The sequence below is a fragment of the Coturnix japonica genome, unplaced genomic scaffold (assembly GCF_054131305.1).
Source record: "Coturnix japonica strain WE unplaced genomic scaffold, WE-NBRP24 Scf044, whole genome shotgun sequence".
NCBI lineage: Eukaryota > Metazoa > Chordata > Aves > Galliformes > Phasianidae > Coturnix > Coturnix japonica.
Genome location: NW_028188947.1, coordinates 1,565,371 through 1,582,458, shown reverse-complemented (window position 1 = coordinate 1,582,458; position 17,088 = coordinate 1,565,371). Strand labels below are relative to the sequence as shown.

Sequence of the window (17,088 nt, the reverse complement as noted above, 5' to 3'; positions counted from 1 at the left end):
AGCTGCTGCCTGGGGCAGGGGGATCATAGCTCCACTGCAGAACTGAGTGTCTGTAAGGGTACTTTGCAAGAGGAGAGCCAAGGCAGGGATTTTTCATTTCATTTTCAGAGGGAAAGGAAGATTGGAGGCAGAAATATAAAAGGGGCTGTCAACTCTGAACACAGCTCTGAGACTCCCCAGTATTATTCCAATCAGTTAGCTGTTTTGTAAACAGTCACACAAGTTGTGCTTTCAGCTTCATCTACCTAAAAGGATATAATCAGCTTAGGTTATAGTTTCTTTGTTTTCTGCAGATATTAATAATTCACTTGTCTGGCGAACAGGCAGATTTCTCTAAGACAAATTGAAGTGCAGAGCGGCTGGTGTCTAGAAGAGTAGCTGGAGTAAAGAGGAAAATATCCAGAAGGCTGGGGTATGATTAGGAAATGAGAAGAGAGAAAGAGTTCCCTAATCTTCTTCTCCTTAAGGGACGGTGAAGTTCATGGAAAGAAATTCATGTTATGGTGTTAAATGATCATTTTTGAGAGGGAATGAAAAATTTTGTAGCATAGCAGAAGGAGTGTCTCTGAGAATTGTCTGAACTTGTCAGTATCTTCTGCACCCTGAACAGGACTCCAAGCCCAGAACAGCAGATGCCCAACAGCAGCTCCCTCAGCGAGTTCCTCCTCCTGCCGCTGGGAATCACACGGCAGCTGCAGCTCCTGCACTTCTGGCTCTTGCTGAGTATCTACCTGGCTGCACTCCTGGGCAATGTCCTCATCAGCACAGCCATTGCTTCTGACCAGCGCCTGCACACACCCATGTACTTCTTCCTCCTCAACCTGGCCATCCTCGACCTGGGCAGCATCTCCACCACTCTCCCCAAAGCCATGGCCAACGCCCTCTGGGACACCAGGGCCATCTCCTACGCAGGATGTGCTGCACAGCTCTTTTTCTTTGTCTTCTTTATCTCAGCAGAGTATTTCCATCTCACCATCATGTCCTATGACAGATACGTTGCCATCTGCAAGCCCCTGCACTACGGGACCTTGATGGACAGCAGAGCTTGTGCCACCATGGCAGCAGCTGCCTGGGGAACTGGGGTTCTCGATTTCCTGCTGCACACTGCCAGCACATTTTCTCTGCCTCTCTGCCAAGGGAATGTTGTGAACCAGTTTTTCTGTGAAATCCCTCAGATCCTCAAGCTCTCCTGCTCAGACTCCTACCTCAGGGAAGTTGTGCTTCTCATTTTTAGTGTCAGTTTATTCTTTGGGTGCTTTGTTTTCATTGTGGTTTCCTATGTGCAGATCTTCATGGCTGTGCTCAGGATGCCCTCTGAGCAGGGAAGTCACAAAGCCTTCTCCACGTGCCTTCCTCACCTGGCCGTGGTCTCCGTCTTTCTCAGCACTGCCTGTTTTGCCTACCTGAAGCCTTCCGCTGTCTCCTCCCTATCCATGGACCTGGTGTTGGCACTTCTGTACTCAGTGGTTCCTCCAGCAGCGAACCCCCTCATCTACAGCTTGAGGAACAAGGAGGTCAAGGATGCAGTGAGGAAAGTGATGAACAAATGTCTTTCAAAAGCAGTGAACTGCCCATTTTTTGGAATTCATGGCTTGTAAGGCAGCTTTTTACTGAACCAAGCTCTTTTCTTGTTATTTTCTGCTATTTTACATGAGTAATTTATTTGTATTATTTTAAAAAATATTGTATTTTTTTTCACTACAATGTCATTATTGAAATCAATTGCTGTTCACCTTGTACCTTTGTAGTTTAGCCCAGACATGCTGTATATAGTAAAACAGGCTCTCTGTGAACCATAACATAATAAATGTCATGCAGTCACTCTGTCTGTCAACCTTCTTGTGAGACATTTCAGGAGCTGTCGGGGTCAGATGTTTTCAGAAACCCACAGTCCAGCTGGAAGCAGAGAGCTGTTCATCAGCAGCAGTGGCCAGCAGCAGCAGCTGGTTTAAACGTTGGTTGTCAGGTCCCCTCTTCCTCATTCCCTGTGAGACCCTGCACACAACAAGTTCTTGGATGTGTGTTATCATGTCAGAAGTTCCCAAGCTTCCTCCAGGGCTTCTTCCAATTTCTACACAGACGTGTATGTGGTCACTGCCTCCAGGATGGTCTGTGGAGAGAGAAATCTCCACAGATCTCTCATTGGCAAGTGGCAGCTCTGCCCTGTCCTCAGCCGCTCATTGGTCAGAGGCAGTTCTGGACCCATGTCGCCATCTCATTGCTCAGCAGCAGTGCTGCCAACTCCAATTGGCTGAGCCTCCGCACGTGCGAGTGGCAGCCATCTTCCTTCTCGGGGCTGCCCGGCTCTCCCCTCATTCTGCTGAAGCCACACGGCAGCTGTAGAGAGGGAACAGGGTAGTATGGGGCTGTGGGTGGCAGTGGGATGGATCTAGGGGTGAAGAGTGGGATATATGTGGTTGTAGTGGGCTGAGGGGGGATACCAAGGGATAAGGAATGGGTGGCTGTGAGAAGAACGCGGGGGCTGTAGGGGGATATGGGTTGTAGATAGCTGTTGTGGGAATGTAGAGGGATGTGGAGGAGTGGAGGGGCTATCGGGAGAGATGTGGGCTATATGGAGCATTTGGGGGGCTATAGAGGGATATTAGGCTGTGTGGGGTTTCTAGGAGGATATGGGGCTGTCAGGTGCTAGGGGGACTGCAGGGGTAGATGTAGGTGTATGTGAGGCTATGGGGAGCTTCCTAGTGGCCATAGGAGGGGTATGGAGTTATAGAAAGTTGTCAGGGACTTTGATGTGGTATAGGGGTATATGGGACAGTGGGGACTCTGGGGAGAATATAGATGACTGCGGAGGGAATACAGGGCTTATGCTGGGCTGAGGGGTCTACAGGGGATCATAGAGCTCTAGGGAGCTTAGGGGCTGCAGTGTTATGTAGGCCTGTGGGGGAGGTTCTACAAGAGTTCCATAGGGTGCTCTGGGTGGGCTATAGGAGGATTATGGAGGATATGTGTCTCTAGGGGGCTGTGGGTGGGCAGTAGGAGGATTCTAGTGGCATGCATGGCTTTTGGGGATGTATGGGGCTATAGGGTGATATGGGGCTATAGAGTGGGTTATAGGGGCATGTGGGGCTAGAAGGCTCTCCCTCGCTTTCCCCTTTCCTTTCCCCTCCCTGTTCCCCTTCCATAACATGGTGGGTGAAATGCTAGTCCTGAAATTTATATCAGAATTGGAATTGTATTGGACTAGAATATGACTGTTTTGTGGTCTTGGATCTGAACTGTGTTTTCTCCTGGGGCTTCAAGTCCAGGTGCTGTTTAATAATGACTTTGGAGAAGGTTTTAGCGTCCAGTCTGCTGCTCAGGAAGAAAGAAGGAGGTTTCTGGAGAACTTGCTGAATAGTGGAGCGGCTGCTGAACCTCCCCTTCAAACAAGCCATCAGGTGAGGATGTGGTGCATCTCAGCCTTTTCATAGTGCAATGTAGCTGCGATTCAGGCTGTGCTTAGCTCTGTTTCTCCACCAGCATTTGTGTTTGTATCTGAGTTATAAGATTGGTTCTAAGGGAAGGTATGAGGATATATTGGGCAAACGGACCCTACAAAATACGATCCCAGTACCAGGAACAGGGCACAAGTGGGTCTAATGGGAAAGGGAACCTTCCAGGGCAACAGTGGCAAATTGAGTTCTCAGAACTGCCAAGAAAAGGGGGGTGTCGCTGTATGTTGGTACCTTTTCATAGTGGCCAGAGGTTTCCCTTGTAGAACTATAAAGGTACTCACGCGTCACGAAAGTATTTTGACAGGAGATGATTCCAATATGCTGAGGAACTACTTGGTCTGTCAAGGAAAGTGCTCCATGGAAAGTTAAACTGATAAAGAAATGATGAGTCAGTCACTAATTTGATTTTCCATGTAATCGGCAGCTTTTCTAAACCATGATACTTCTCTGATTGCTGCGTCTGTACACGATTACCAAAGAAAGGGTCGGAAGAACCGTGATCTGGGATCCTGTCACTAAATTCATCTGCTCAGTACAGATATAAAAGCGGTCAAAGGGAGTCCATTTCCTGAGGGGCAGGTGCCATATGAAACAGTGGCCGCTATGAAGGGAAGTAATAGCACTCTTGTTAATGGGCACGAGTATCAAAATGGAAGTCATAGAATGAGCAAGTGCTGTTTGGGTCAAGGTTTTGGGTGGCTGTGGGGAGATGGGAGAGCTCAAAGTCCCACCTGGCATAGTGAGAACTGTGTGGAGCCAGTATCAAAATACCAAAAGAGAACATGAGGTATGGGAGAGGCATGAGCTAAGAGAAAAGGTGGAGAGCGAGGCTTATTTCAGGACATATCAAGAAAGAATCAAATGATCCAGCATGTGGAAGTCCTGGTAGATGAAAGGAAAGAGGGGAATAGAAGAGTGAGAGTGAGAAAGAAATTGTCATAGAAACTGGGCAGGGGAAGTAAAAAGACTGTTTATGTCAAAGTTGTTAGAAGAATGGGGAGTGCAGACACTGGGTGTGGAATAACAAGGGGGATGAAGGCCATAAAGATAAGGGTGGAACAGCCCAAAAACAGTGGGGTGATGAGATGTCCACAGGGCAGCTGGAACCAGTTTGGGGGTTCCCCTCATTCAGGGTTGAAAGTTTATAGCGACGAAGCCTAAGAGCCTTCGTGAGGAAGACAATGAGCCTTCATCCCAGCCTGTAACGCTTCTGACTTTCCTTTCTCTTCCACTCGCAGGGGGTCTGGATTCCCACCTTCGGCTTCTTTGACATCATCTCCAAGGAGATCAGGACAGAGGACATGAGCATGACCCTGTGCTGGCCTGTGTTTCACCTGGCCAGAAACCTCATCACTATGCACCACCTCAAGTCCCGCAGGGAGTCCCTGCCAGGTAGGAGGGGGGATTCAAGCTCTGCTGGCTTTGTGGACGGGGCAAACAGGGCCACCACCTCCCTTCTCAGATGCAGACCTCCCCCTCTGAGTAGCCCATCCAAACGCGGGGCCGTTCTGGATGATGTCCCTTTGAAGCAGTTCTACAGCAAGTGTATCATCAGCAATGTCCCTGGTATTTTCTCAGCCCACAGGAAAGTGGAGCCCCTGAAGTGCAGCCAGGTGGCTGCAGCTGCTTCTGTGAGCTGGCAAAGAGCACAGACGTGCATCCAAAGCACCGTATCGCTGCTCTCCGGCTGCCTGCAGAATGGGGAGAACATCGCTGTGGTCCAGAGGATGTTGGAGTGCTTCTCATTGATGGTCTGACCTTCGAAAGGAAGTTCAATTACGACTTCCTCGAGAAGCTGTCTTCTGCCTGAACAGCATCCAGCCAAACCCAAAGCTGAGGCGGAACCCAAGGCCAAGCAGGAGACCTGGGCCGAGTCAAGGCACTGAAACCCACCCCATAGTCTTCAGTGAGCTCAAAGTCCAGCCTGCCCTCGGTGTCCAAAGGGAGTAAATGAGCGCTGCAGCCACCGAGCTCCAAGTCACCAGATGACAGACGTCTAGGAGCGAGAAGCTCAGGCCAGCACAAGAATAGCCTCAGATGCCGGTGGGCTCAGCATCTCATGGCGAGGCCAGCCTGCCCACAGGGCCCAGCGCCACAACCTCTGGTGTGGTGCTGCTGGCACAGGAGGGGTCCAGGAATGGGCAGTGGCAACCACCAAGGGGCAGAACTGGGCTCCTGCTGTGTCATGGCGGGCAGCAGGCTGCTGTGCCAGTGTAATTATGGGCAGCTGCCAGCACTGGCCACATTGTCACCGCATTGCCATGGCGAAATCTGATTCATGGCCACCCTGGAGGGGGTGAAGGCGGAGCACGACAGTGGGTCCTGCATCCTGAAGGAGCATCTGGCACAGAGCAGATGCATCTGAAGGGATGAGCTCCAGCATGGCTGGTGCCAAGAAGGAGCAACCCGCCAGAACAAGGCAGAACACATGGAGCAAGGACAGCCCTGCAGCGGGGTGTGCCTCCAGCTGATGGACACTAACACCAAAGGTACGCGGGTCCACAGCTAGCACAGGAGTGGTGCTGCAGCCCATCTTGGTGCTCAGCAGGAGAGGCCCAGCATGGGGACCACCTCGGGGCTGTCTACATGTATACGGGGATGGGGATGGAGACGACACATTCTATCATCCACCTCCCTCCCGTGTGTTGTAGGCGTTAGCAAGGATTTGGGATGTGACGTCGCAGTACCTCCCCTGTTCTGTCCCCTGCCCTGTGATGTATTTTGGGTGCATATTTCAATCATGCTCTCAAGGGGGCGTAGACAGATTAATGTATATAAGGTGCTAACTACCCCCAGTAAATGCCATTTTGCCATCTATCATTCCGAGTTATGGTGGCTTTGGTCCTGGCAGAGAACAACACTAGACTTTAGGGCAGAGTGTGGTTGAACCATGGAAGCACGTGGCAACACCCGGCCCAAGGCAGTCTGACCACTGGGAAGTGGCAGATGCAGTGTGACCTGCTTTTCCTCTGCCCTCTGGAGCCAGTTGCCATCTGGGATGCGGTGGCCACCTACGTATGAGAGCAGCTGCTGGTGCACAAGGTGTGTTGGCTGTCGGGTTTCTCCTCTCCCTGTCCAGGTCAGCCTACAGTTCCTCTGAGTCTTCCCCTGCACGCACAACAGGAGACTCAGCCCACATTTCCCTGCTGTGCATCCCATGGGCTCCCTGCAAATGCAGGAATGCTTGTGCTAGGCAGGGTTGCAGCTCAGGCTGAGCACAGCCTCAGGAAGCCTCTGGGTTCCATCAGACTGCTTCCGCCCTGACTGCTGTGCTGCATTTGGGAGGTCAAGGGGAGGGAGGAGGCTGCACGGCTCCTTCCCAAAGCCTCTCCGCTGCCCTGCCTTGTGCCTCTGAACAGCAGGTGGGGGCTCCTGAGCTCACAGAATCACAGAATCACAGAATTACCCGGGTTGGAAGGGACCTCAAGGATCATGTAATTCCAACCCCCCTGCCTAGCAGGACCACCAAACATACACCTTTACTAGATCAGGTTGCCCAGGGCCCCGTCCAACCTGGCCTTGAACACCTCCAAGGACAGGGCATCCACAACCTCACTGGGCAGCCTGTTCCAGGACCTAACCACTCTTCTAGTAAAGAACTTTCCCCTAACATCCAACCTAAATCTTCCCTCCTTCAACTTAAAACCATTTCCCCGTGTCCTGCTATTATCAGCCCTTTCGAAGAGTTTACTCCCTTCCTGGGAGTAAGTTCCCTTCAGGTACTGAAAGGCTGCAATGAGGTCACCCCGCAACCTTCTCTTCTCCAGGCTGAACAAACCCAACTCCCTCAGCCTGTCCTCATAGGGGAGGTGCTCCAGCCCCCTGATCATCTTTGTGGCCCTCCTCTGGACCCTTTCCAAAATCTCCATATCTTTTTTGTACTGAGGGCTCAGCACCTGGACACAGTACTCCAGATGGGGCCTCACAAGAGCAGAGTAGAGAGGGACGATCACCTCCCTATCCCTGCTGACCACCCCTCTCCTGATGGAGCCCAGGATCCCATTTGCTCTGTCCCTGCACAGGACCATCTTCAGCTCTTCCTGCAGCCAGCCCGTAACCCTGTAGCCCGTGCTTTTTCTTCCACCTGCAGGGTGTCCGGACTCCAACCTTGGGCTCATTTGACATCATCTCTGAAGACATCAGTTCTGACGATGAGACAATGACTCTGTGCAGGCCCGCGTTTCAGCTGGCCAGGAACCGCAGAGCCATGCACCACCTCCAGTCTGACAAGGAATCCCTGCCAGGTAGGAGGGGGATTAAAGCCTTGCTGGCTTCATGGACAGGGCAAAGAAAGCCACCCCCTCCCTTCTCAGAACAAGACCTCCCCCCCCAAGGAAGGGTGCCGGCTGGGAGATGGCTGCAAGTATCAGTTCTAGGGAAGCACCTGTGGAAAAGTGAATGTAGGATCAACTCCGATCCTCCTATTTTTCAGCCCTTAAGGAGGTGGAGCCCCTGAAATACTGCAAGGTGGCTGCTGTTGTCTCTGTGAGCTGGCAGAGAGGGAAGGCCTGCGTCCAAAAAACTGTGACCCTCCTTTCCAGCTGCCTGCAGGATGAGGAGAATGTTGCCTTTGTCCCGAAGGACACTGGAGTGCTCCTCTGTCAAGGAATGAACTTTGAACTGAAATACTACTACAACATCCTTGAGAAGCTCTGTGGGAAGGAGACGTTCAGAAAAGTTGAATTCAAGGTGAGCCATAGGTTTCTCCCTGGTCTGGGCAGCCCTGTCAGCCTTGCTCAGGCCGCACGTGGCCCACCAGGACCTGGCCAGCTGCTCAGTGCAGGTACTGTGGTGCTGTCAGCTCCCCCTGCCTTGCGCTCCTCCAGTCCCCAGTGCCTCAGCCATGAACAGGCCGTCCCACAACCTCCCCGTTCCTCCCGCACAAGCCCCTTAGCTGCTGGACATGTTGGTGTGGGCACCTTGAGCCCAGTTCCCATCTCCCAACCCCTTTCCCTTTTGACCTTCCCATTTGTCAGGGGTGGGGGGCCCAAAGGCCTACTGCCTCCCCTTATCATGGACATAGATTGATCTAGATAACTCCATGAAAACTGTTTACAAGCCCTGGTACACTTCCAAGTGCACCCCAGGCACCTTGGGCATCACCCAGTGTACGTGTGTGTGAGCAACTGCCTCCCTGCTGAAGGACTGAAGACTCAGAGCAGGAGCTCACACACAGGCAACTCCTTGTGCACATCTGAACTGAATCAGAGGAATCCCAGCTCCTGTGGGTCCATGGGGAGCTGAATCCCATTTCAGCCCCAGGGTTTCCCTCTACAGATGAGAGGGATCCAGCCTCAGCTGGATCACTGCCCTTCACAGGGAAAGTCCAATCCTCCCTGTCCTTGTCTGTGTGCCCTTTTAGTTTCTTTAAACAACCTCTGGAAGGACTCACCGTATGTCTGGAATTTCAAGTACAGTCATGATGCCATTGTCTTTCAGCTGTTGTCCATGAAGACCCAGAGACATCTCTTTGGAGACGAGTGGGAAGGATAACAATGACATCCTCTGCTGATGAGCTGAGCTTGCCTCTTGGGAAACACAGAGCTCATAAAAGTGGGGAGCGCTGCAGAGAGACAGCTGTGCCCAGGAGCCACTCTTGTGCACAGCACAGCAGGGCTGGAGCATGATCTGCAGGTGATATGAGGATAAAAGTGAACGGAGAGACAGCTTACAGGATGCTTTAGGAGGGAGCAAGCTAAGAGCTTACTGGAGGAGCACTGATCGCATGCCATGAAATGGTAAGTCTCACATCAAGCCATGCAGCTACATTTAATACAGGGATGAGTAAGTCTGACACATCCCATAGCAGATCTGTCTTAAGGCACTGCATGTTTCTTTACTGTGGAAAAAGCCTTCTGCTCCAGCTGAGGGGTTCTGTGCTGCAGCATCAGAGCCCAGCTCTGAGAGCTGCGTTTCCCAGCACGGCTGCAGGCTGTGCAGCAGGGGCTGCAGGCGGGTGCCCAGGGCTGTCCTGCAGAGCAGGGTGCCTGCTGTGCCACAGGGGCTGTGTGCCGGGTATGGGACTCTGCTGCCTGCCAGGCTCAGCACTCAGCCTGCCCGGGGAGCTGCCCAGGGCGCTGCAGGGAGATGTGTGGGGAGAAGGAGCCTCCCAGCAGGGCTTGTGCTGCCACAGCTGCTGCCTGGGGCAGGGGGATCACAGCTCCACTGCAGAACTGAGTGTCTGTAAGGGTACTTTGCAAGAGGAGAGCCAAGGCATGGAAATTTAATTTCCTTTTCAGTGGGAAGGGAAGATTGGAGGCAGAAATATAAAAGGGGCTGTCAACTCTGAACAAAGCTTGGAGACTCCCCAGTATTTTTACAGTCAATTAGCTGTTTTGTAAACAGTCACACAAGTTGTGCTTTCAGCCTCATCTAGTTAAAAGGATATAATCAGCTTAGGTTATAGTTTCTTTGTTTTCTGCAAACATTAATAGTTCACTTTTCCTGCAAACAGGCAGATTTCTCAAAGACAAATTGAAGTGCAGAGGGTCTGGGGTCTCGAAGAGTAGCTGGAGTAAAGAGGAAAATATACAGAAGGCTGGGATATGATTAGGAAATGAGAAGAGAGAAAGAGTTCCCTAATCTCCTTCTCCTTAAGGGACGGTGAAGTTCATGGAAATAAATTCAAGTTATGGTGTTAAATGATCATTTTTGAGAGGGAATGGAAAATTTTGTAGCATAGCAGAAGGAGTGTCTCTGAGAATCGTCTGAACTTGTCATTATCTTCTGCACCCTGAGCAGGACTCCAAGCCCAGAACAGCAGATGTCCAACAGCAGCTCCCTCAGCGAGTTCCTCCTCCTGCCACTGGGAAACACACGGCAGCTGCAGCTCCTGCACTTCTGGCTCTTGCTGGGCATCTACCTCGCTGCCCTCCTGGGCAACGGCCTCATCAGCACAGCCGTAGCCTGTGACCAGCACCTGCACACCCCCATGTACTTCTTCCTCCTCAACCTGGCCCTCCTCGACCTGGGCTACATCTCCACCACTCTCCCCAAAGCCATGGCCAATGCCCTCTGGGACACCAGGGCCATCTCCTACACAGGATGTGCTGCACAGCTCTTTTCCTTTGTCTTCTTTATCTCAGCAGAGTATTTCCATCTCACCATCATGTCCTATGACCGCTACGTTGCCATCTGCAAGCCCCTGCACTACGGGACCTTGATGGACAGCAGAGCTTGTGCCACCATGGCAGCAGCTGCCTGGGGAACTGGGGTTCTCAATTCCCTACTGCACACTGCCAGCACATTCTCACTGCCTCTCTGCCAAGGGAATGTTGTGAACCAGTTTTTCTGTGAAATCCCCCAGATCCTCAATCTCTCCTGCTCAGGCTCCAACCACAGGGAAGTTGTGCTTCTCATCTTTAGTGTCAGTTTGTACTTTGGGTGCTTTGTTTTCATTGTGGTTTCCTATGTGCAGATCTTCATGGCCGTGCTGAGGATGCCCTCTGAGCAAGGACGGTACAAAGCCTTCTCCACATGCCTCCCTCACCTGGCCGTGGTCACCGTCTTTCTCAGCACTGCCTTTTTTGCCTACCTGAAGCCTTCCTCTGTCTCCTCCCCATCCATGGACCTGGTGTTGGCACTTCTGTACTCAGTGTTGCCTCCAGCAGTGAACCCCCTCATCTACAGCATGAGGAACAGGGAGGTCAAGGATGCAGTGAGGAAAGTGATGACTAAATGTGTTTCAAAAGCAGTGAACTGCCCATCTTTTGGAATTCATGGCTTGTAATGCAGCCCTTTACTGAATCATGCTGTCTTTTATTGTTTGTTCTGTGCCATTTTATCTGTGTAATTTATTCTTATTATATTATTATTATTCTCGATGATCTCTAGAGGTCCCTTCCAACCCCTACAATTCTGTGATTCTGTGATTCTGTGATTCTGTGCTCAACAAGACAGAGTCAGAGGTAACAGTGACGTTTCTTGGAGTATTAATGGCCCACTGAGGGCCTTTACAAACTAAGCTTCCCAAGGGACTTGTTAGAGAAGATAATTGGAAGCTATGACTACAGGCTGGCAAAGGCACTGGCATGGTGGCTCTGATTTTGAAAAACCCCTCCTTAGCCTTACGAAGCAGGCAGGCTAAGTCCTGATTTACAGACTCGTGGCAGGGAGATCCTGTCCTTCATGTTGGCTCAGGACCCTTCCTGGGCAGTGGATGGAGGTCTGTATGATGTCAAATGAAAGACATGGGGACAGAAGATCCCCAAGCTCTGCATGGGGTGCAAGGACACTGTAAGGTTCATGTTCCATGTGTGACCTGTGTTTCATCACAGGATGTGGAATGTAAGAAGGACCCTGTCTGAACAAGCAGTCAATCCCAATGAAACTCTGAACTTGAGATCTCTCAGTCCCTGTGACCTCCTTCCCACACACTGCCATAGTCTGATGTCCTTCATGTTCTGAGGTGCCCAGAAGTGCAGCCAGTGCTCCACGTGAGGCTGCAGCAGTGCAGAGCAGAGAGGGATGATCCTTTCCCTCACCCAGCTGGCAACACCTTGCTTGATGCGCTACAGGGGACCGCTGGCCTTCCTGGCTGCCTGGGCACCCTGCTGACTCACGTTCAATTTGATGTTGACCAGGACCCCCAATCCTATTCAGTCAGATGGCTCACCGGTGTCCCATATCGAGTCTGTGTTTATGTCCAGGGTTGCCTCTACCCAGGTGCACAATCAGGAACTTGTTCTTGTTAAGCTTTATGCACTTGGTGCTTAGTGCCAACAGGTACCCAGTTCTCTGACTTGTCCACATCTCTCTGCAAGTCCTCTCCAGCCACAGTGGAGGCAGCAGCACCTGCTCATCTGGTATCATAAGCAAACTTGCTCAGAACATCTTCTAGTCCTGCATGCAAGTCATCCGCAAAAACATGAAAGAGAACTGGAGTGAGACTGACAGGTCCATAATTGCCCCTGTCATCTTTCTTGCTCTTTCTTACAATGAGACAACATTTGCCAGCTTCCCATCAACTGGTATGACCCTAGATTTACTTAGATGCAATTGAAATGCAAGCCCAGATCATACCAAAGTGTCATCATTACAAGAACGTAGATGTGCCACAGCTTTGCAATGCCTTGAACTCTGGAGTATGCCACAGAAGGAAGATAAAGACTGGCCTCTTCTGTTGGCAAGCAGAATAACACTACATGATACACGAGGACTGTGTCTCTGCTCTGCTCTGCTCTGCTGGCAGGGGAAAGGTGCGGGGGGTTGCTCTCATGTCAGTGCTCATATCTGAGGTGTGGGGCCAAAGTGGGGAGACCAGGCTCTTTTCAGCAGTGTGTGAAGACAAGACAAGGGGAAAAACAGAAAGTGGAGCATAGGAAGTTCTGCGCAAATGTGTGCAAGAACTTCTTTCCAGTGAGGGTGATAGAGCACAGGAACAGGCTGCCCTAGGGCATGGGTAGTCTCCTTCTCTGGAGATATTCAAGACCTGCCTGGACGCCTACCTGTGTGCCTACCTGGTGTTCCCCAGGGGTCTGTGCTGGGGCCTGTCCTCTACAATATCTTTATTGATGACCTGGATGAGGACATTGAGTGCATCCTTTGTAAGTTTGCAGACTACACCAAATTGGCTGGGAGTGTGGATGTGCCTGGAGTTAGCAAGGCGCTACTGAGGGATCTGGACAGGCTGGAGAGCTGGGCTGAAGCCACTTCAATGAGGTTAACTGAGACCAAATGCCGCGTCCTGCTTTTCAGCTACAACAACTCCAGGTGACGCTATGCAGGCTTGGAGTGAAGTGGCTGGAAGACTGTGTAGAGGAAACGGACCTGTGGGTATTGATTGATGCTCGGCTGAACATGAGCCAACAGTGTGCCCAGGTGGCCAAGAAGGTCAACGGCATCCTGCCTTGCATCAGAAACAGGGTTGCCAGCAGGAGCAGAGAGGTGATTGTTCCCCTGTACTCAGCACTGGTGAGGCTGCACCTCAAGTCCAGTGTCAAATTTTGGGCCCCTCACTGCAAGAAAGACACTTAGGCCCTTGAACATGTTCAAAGGAGGGCAACAAAGTTGGTGAGGGGTCATATGAGGAAAGGCTGAAGGGGCTGGGAATGTTCAGCCTGGAGAATAAGAGGCTCAGGGGAGACGTTATTGCTCTCTGTAACTTCCCGAAGGGAGGTTGTAGTGAGCTGGGGGTCGGACTCTCATGTCATTTACGATAGGATTAGAGGGAATGACTTAAAGCTGCAGCACGGGAGATTCTGGCTGGACAGTAGGAAATATTACTTCTCAGAATGGGTGGTCAGGCACTGGAATGGACTGCCCAGGGAGGTGGTGGAGTCACCGACCCTGGGGGTGCTCAAGAAAGGATTGGATTTTGTGTTGAGGGACATGGTTTAGTGGAAGCTGTAGGTAACAGGTGAACGGTTGGACTGGGTGATCTTACAGGTCTTTTAAAACCTTAGTGATTCTATGATTCTATGATTCCCTTGCCCTTTTCCCTTCAGCAAACACTCCCTGGGAGGTCTCAACACATATCTGGAATTGAAATCTGGTGTTTAATTCAACAGGTTTCAAAGTACAGTCATGATGCCGTTGTCTTTCAGGAGCTGTTGGCCACGAGGACCCAGGGACATCTCAGGGGAGGCGAGTGGGAAGGATAACAATGACATCCTCTGCTGCTGAGCTGGGCAAGGCTCATGGGACACAGGGAGCTCATACAAGTGGGCAGCACTGCAGAGAGACAGCTGTGCCCAGGAGCAGCTCTTGTGCACCGCACATCCTGCAGCTAACAGAAGGAGAAGAGAGACAGGGGAGAGAGGATGAGTACAGTGTGAGCAGACTGTGAGCTCGCGACAGGAGCGTTGCTCTCATGCCATGACATGGTAAGTCTCACTGCAGACCATGCAGCTGTTGTTCCTATAGGGTTAACTAAAACTGAGACATCCAATAGCTGATCCAGCTGCAGGCACTGCATGTTTCTTTCTTGTGGAAAAAGATTTCTGCTCCAGCTGAGGGCTTCCATGCTGCAGCACCAGAGCCCAGCCCTGAGGCTTGTGATACCCAGCACAGCTGCAGGCTGTGCAGCTGGGGCTGCAGGCAGGTGCCCAGGGCTGTCCTGCAGAGCAGGGTCCCTACTGTGCCTCAGGGGCTGTGAGCCGGGTATGGGACTCTGCTGCCTGCCAGGCTCAGCACTCAGCCTGCCCGGGGAGCTGCCCAGCATGTTATGGGGAGACATGTGGGGGGAAGAAGCCCCCCAGCAGTGCTTGTGCTGCCACAACTGCTACCTGGGGCAGGGGGATCACAGCTCCACTGCAGAACTGAGTGTTTTTACGAGTACTTTGCAAGAGGAGAGCCAGGGCAAGGATTTTCCACTTCCTGTTCTGAGTGAAGGGAAGAGGATTAGGCGCACAAATCTAATAGGGGCTCTCAACTTTGAACACAGCTCTGAGACTCCCCAGTTTCGGGAGCTCCCCATGCATTGGTTATTTTGTGGACAGTCACTCAGTTAGATTTTTTCTACAGGCATTAGTAGTTCATATGTCCTGCAAACTGGCAGATTTGTCTTAGACGATTTCAAGTGCAGAGATGCTTGGGCTGTGGTCTCTAAGAGCAGCTGCAATAAAGAGGAAAATATCCAGGAGTATGGGATATGATTAGGAAATGAGAAGAAAGTAAGACTTTCCTAATATTCTACTCTTGAAGGTATGGTTCATATTCATGAATATAAATTCAAGTTCTGAAGTTAAATGATCATTTTCCAAAGGAAAGTTACAGTATAGCAGAAGGAGTGTCTCTGAGAATTGTCTGGACTTGTCATTATCTTCTGCACTCTGAGCAGGACTCCAAGCCCAAAACTAGAAGATGTCCAACAGAAGCTCCATCAGTGAATTCCTCCTCCTGGTGTTGGGAGACACACGGCAGCTGCAGCTCCTGCAGTTCTGTTTCTTGCTGGGTATCTACTTGGCTGCCCTCCTGGGCAACGGCCTCATCAGCACAGCCGTAGCCTGCGACCAGTGCCTGCACACCCCCATGTACTTCTTCCTCTTCAACCTGGCCCTCCTTGACCTGGGATGCATCTCCACCACTCTCCCCAAAGCCATGGCCAATGCCCTCTGGGACACCAGGGCCATCTCCTACGCAGGATGTGTTGCACAGCTCTTTTTCTTTGTCTTCTTCCTCTCAGCAGAGTGTTCCCTTCTCACCATCATGTCCTATGACCGCTATGTTGCCATCTGCAAGCCCCTGCACTATGGGACCCTCCTGGACAGCAGAGCTTGTGCCACCATGGCAGCAGCTGCCTGGGGCACTGGAGTTATCAATTCCCTACTGCATACTGCCAGTACGTTTTCACTGCCTCTCTGCCAAGGGAATGTTGTGAACCAGTTTTTCTGTGAAATCCCCCAGATCCTCAAGCTCTCCTGCTCAGCCTCCTACATCAGGGAAGTTGTTTTTCTCATTTTTAGTGTCAGTTTAGGCTTTGGGTGCTTTGTTTTCATAGTTGTGTCTTATGTGCAGATCTTCATGGCCGTGCTGAGGATGCCCTCTGAGCAAGGACGGCACAAAGCCTTCTCCACATGCCTCCCTCACTTGGCTGTCATCACCCTATTTGTCAGCACTGCCATTTTTGCCTACATGAAGCCCCACTCCATCTCCTCCCCATCCATGGACCTGATGTTGGCACTTCTGTACTCGGTGGTGTCTCCAGTAGTGAACCCGCTCATCTACAGCATGAGGAACAGGGAGGTGTAGGATGCAGTGAGGAAAGTGATGACCAAATTTCTTTCCAAAGCAGTGAACTGCCCATCTTTTGGAATTCATGGCTTGTAATGCAGCTCTTTACTGAATCAAGCTGCCCTTTATTGTTTGTTTTGTGCCATTTTACCTGTGTAATTTATTCTTATTCTTCTTTAAAAATACTGTAATCTTTTCACTACTAAGTCATTATTGAAAGCAATTCCTGTTCACCTTGTACCATTGTAGTGTAGCCTAGACACACTGTACATAATGTACAAGGCTCTCTGTGAACCTTACCAGAATAAATGAAATGCCGTCACTCTCTCTGTTCTTCTTGTGAGACGTTTCAGGACCTGTACTGGTCAGACGTTCTCAGAAACCCACAGTCCAGCAGGAAGCACACGGATGTTCATCAAACTGTGCAATGGCTTCAGGCTACAACAGCTGATGGGCCATCCCTGGGCTCCTGGACGGGGTCTGTGTTTTCAGGATCACGTGTCAGTGCCTCTGAGAGTCCAGCAGCAGCAGCTGGTTTGCACGTTGGTTGTCAGGTCCCTTCTCCTCATTTCCTGTGAGGAAATTCATTTCCCTGCACACAACAAGTTCTTGGATGTGTGTTATCATGTCAGAAGTTTCCAAGCTTCTTCCAGGGCTTCTTCCATTTTGTACACAGACATGATCACTGCCTCCAGGATGGTCTGTGGAGAGGGAAAGAAGTCACGGAAGGGATGCTCGCTCTCTCACTGACTGGATGTGGTTTTGGTGTTCTTCCAAGCCATGGCGCCTTCCATTTCAAAGTAGGCTTCTCAGGCTTCAGAAACCTATCTCTCTTATTTTTCTTGATTTATTAGCCTCAGTTTCAGTTAGATTGTATTATATTGTGTTATCTTGCATTCTGATATCATAGTTAGTAATATAAGTTTTTTCTCCTTAGATTGTTGCAGCTTCTCTGTTTGTC

General features: G+C 50.9%; 2 protein-coding genes and 1 pseudogene across 2 annotated transcripts; all 3 read left to right on the top strand.

The window, feature by feature from the left end:
• The first annotated feature begins 629 nt into the window (after positions 1-629).
• LOC146752562 (olfactory receptor 14C36-like) lies at positions 630-5,212 on the top strand. Its single transcript, XM_085531768.1, has 4 exons — positions 630-1,594; positions 2,080-2,339; positions 3,262-3,398; positions 4,739-5,212. The coding sequence occupies exons 1-4, from the start codon at positions 633-635 to the stop codon at positions 5,210-5,212; spliced, it is 1,833 nt and encodes a 610-aa protein (XP_085387894.1). The 5' UTR covers positions 630-632.
• Positions 5,213-10,218: 5,006 nt separating this feature from the next.
• On the top strand, positions 10,219-11,184 carry LOC146752561 (olfactory receptor 14C36-like). The gene has a single exon (XM_085531767.1). It carries the CDS (start codon positions 10,219-10,221, stop codon positions 11,182-11,184), a length of 966 nt encoding a protein of 321 aa, XP_085387893.1.
• A 4,073-nt stretch (positions 11,185-15,257) lies between these two features.
• On the top strand, positions 15,258-16,223 carry LOC146752560 (olfactory receptor 14C36-like; annotated as a pseudogene).
• The last annotated feature ends 865 nt before the right edge of the window (positions 16,224-17,088 follow it).

Coding starts and splice junctions, on each gene's coding strand:
- LOC146752562 (XM_085531768.1), top strand. CDS start 633: ATGCCCAACAGCAGCTCCCTCAGCGAGTTCCTCCTCCTGCCGCTGGGA. Junction 1,595..2,079: donor TTTTTTGGAATTCATGGCTT/GTAAGGCAGCTT, acceptor ATTTCTACACAG/ACGTGTATGTGGTCACTGCC. Junction 2,340..3,261: donor GCTGAAGCCACACGGCAGCT/GTAGAGAGGGAA, acceptor TGGGGCTTCAAG/TCCAGGTGCTGTTTAATAAT.
- LOC146752561 (XM_085531767.1), top strand. CDS start 10,219: ATGTCCAACAGCAGCTCCCTCAGCGAGTTCCTCCTCCTGCCACTGGGA.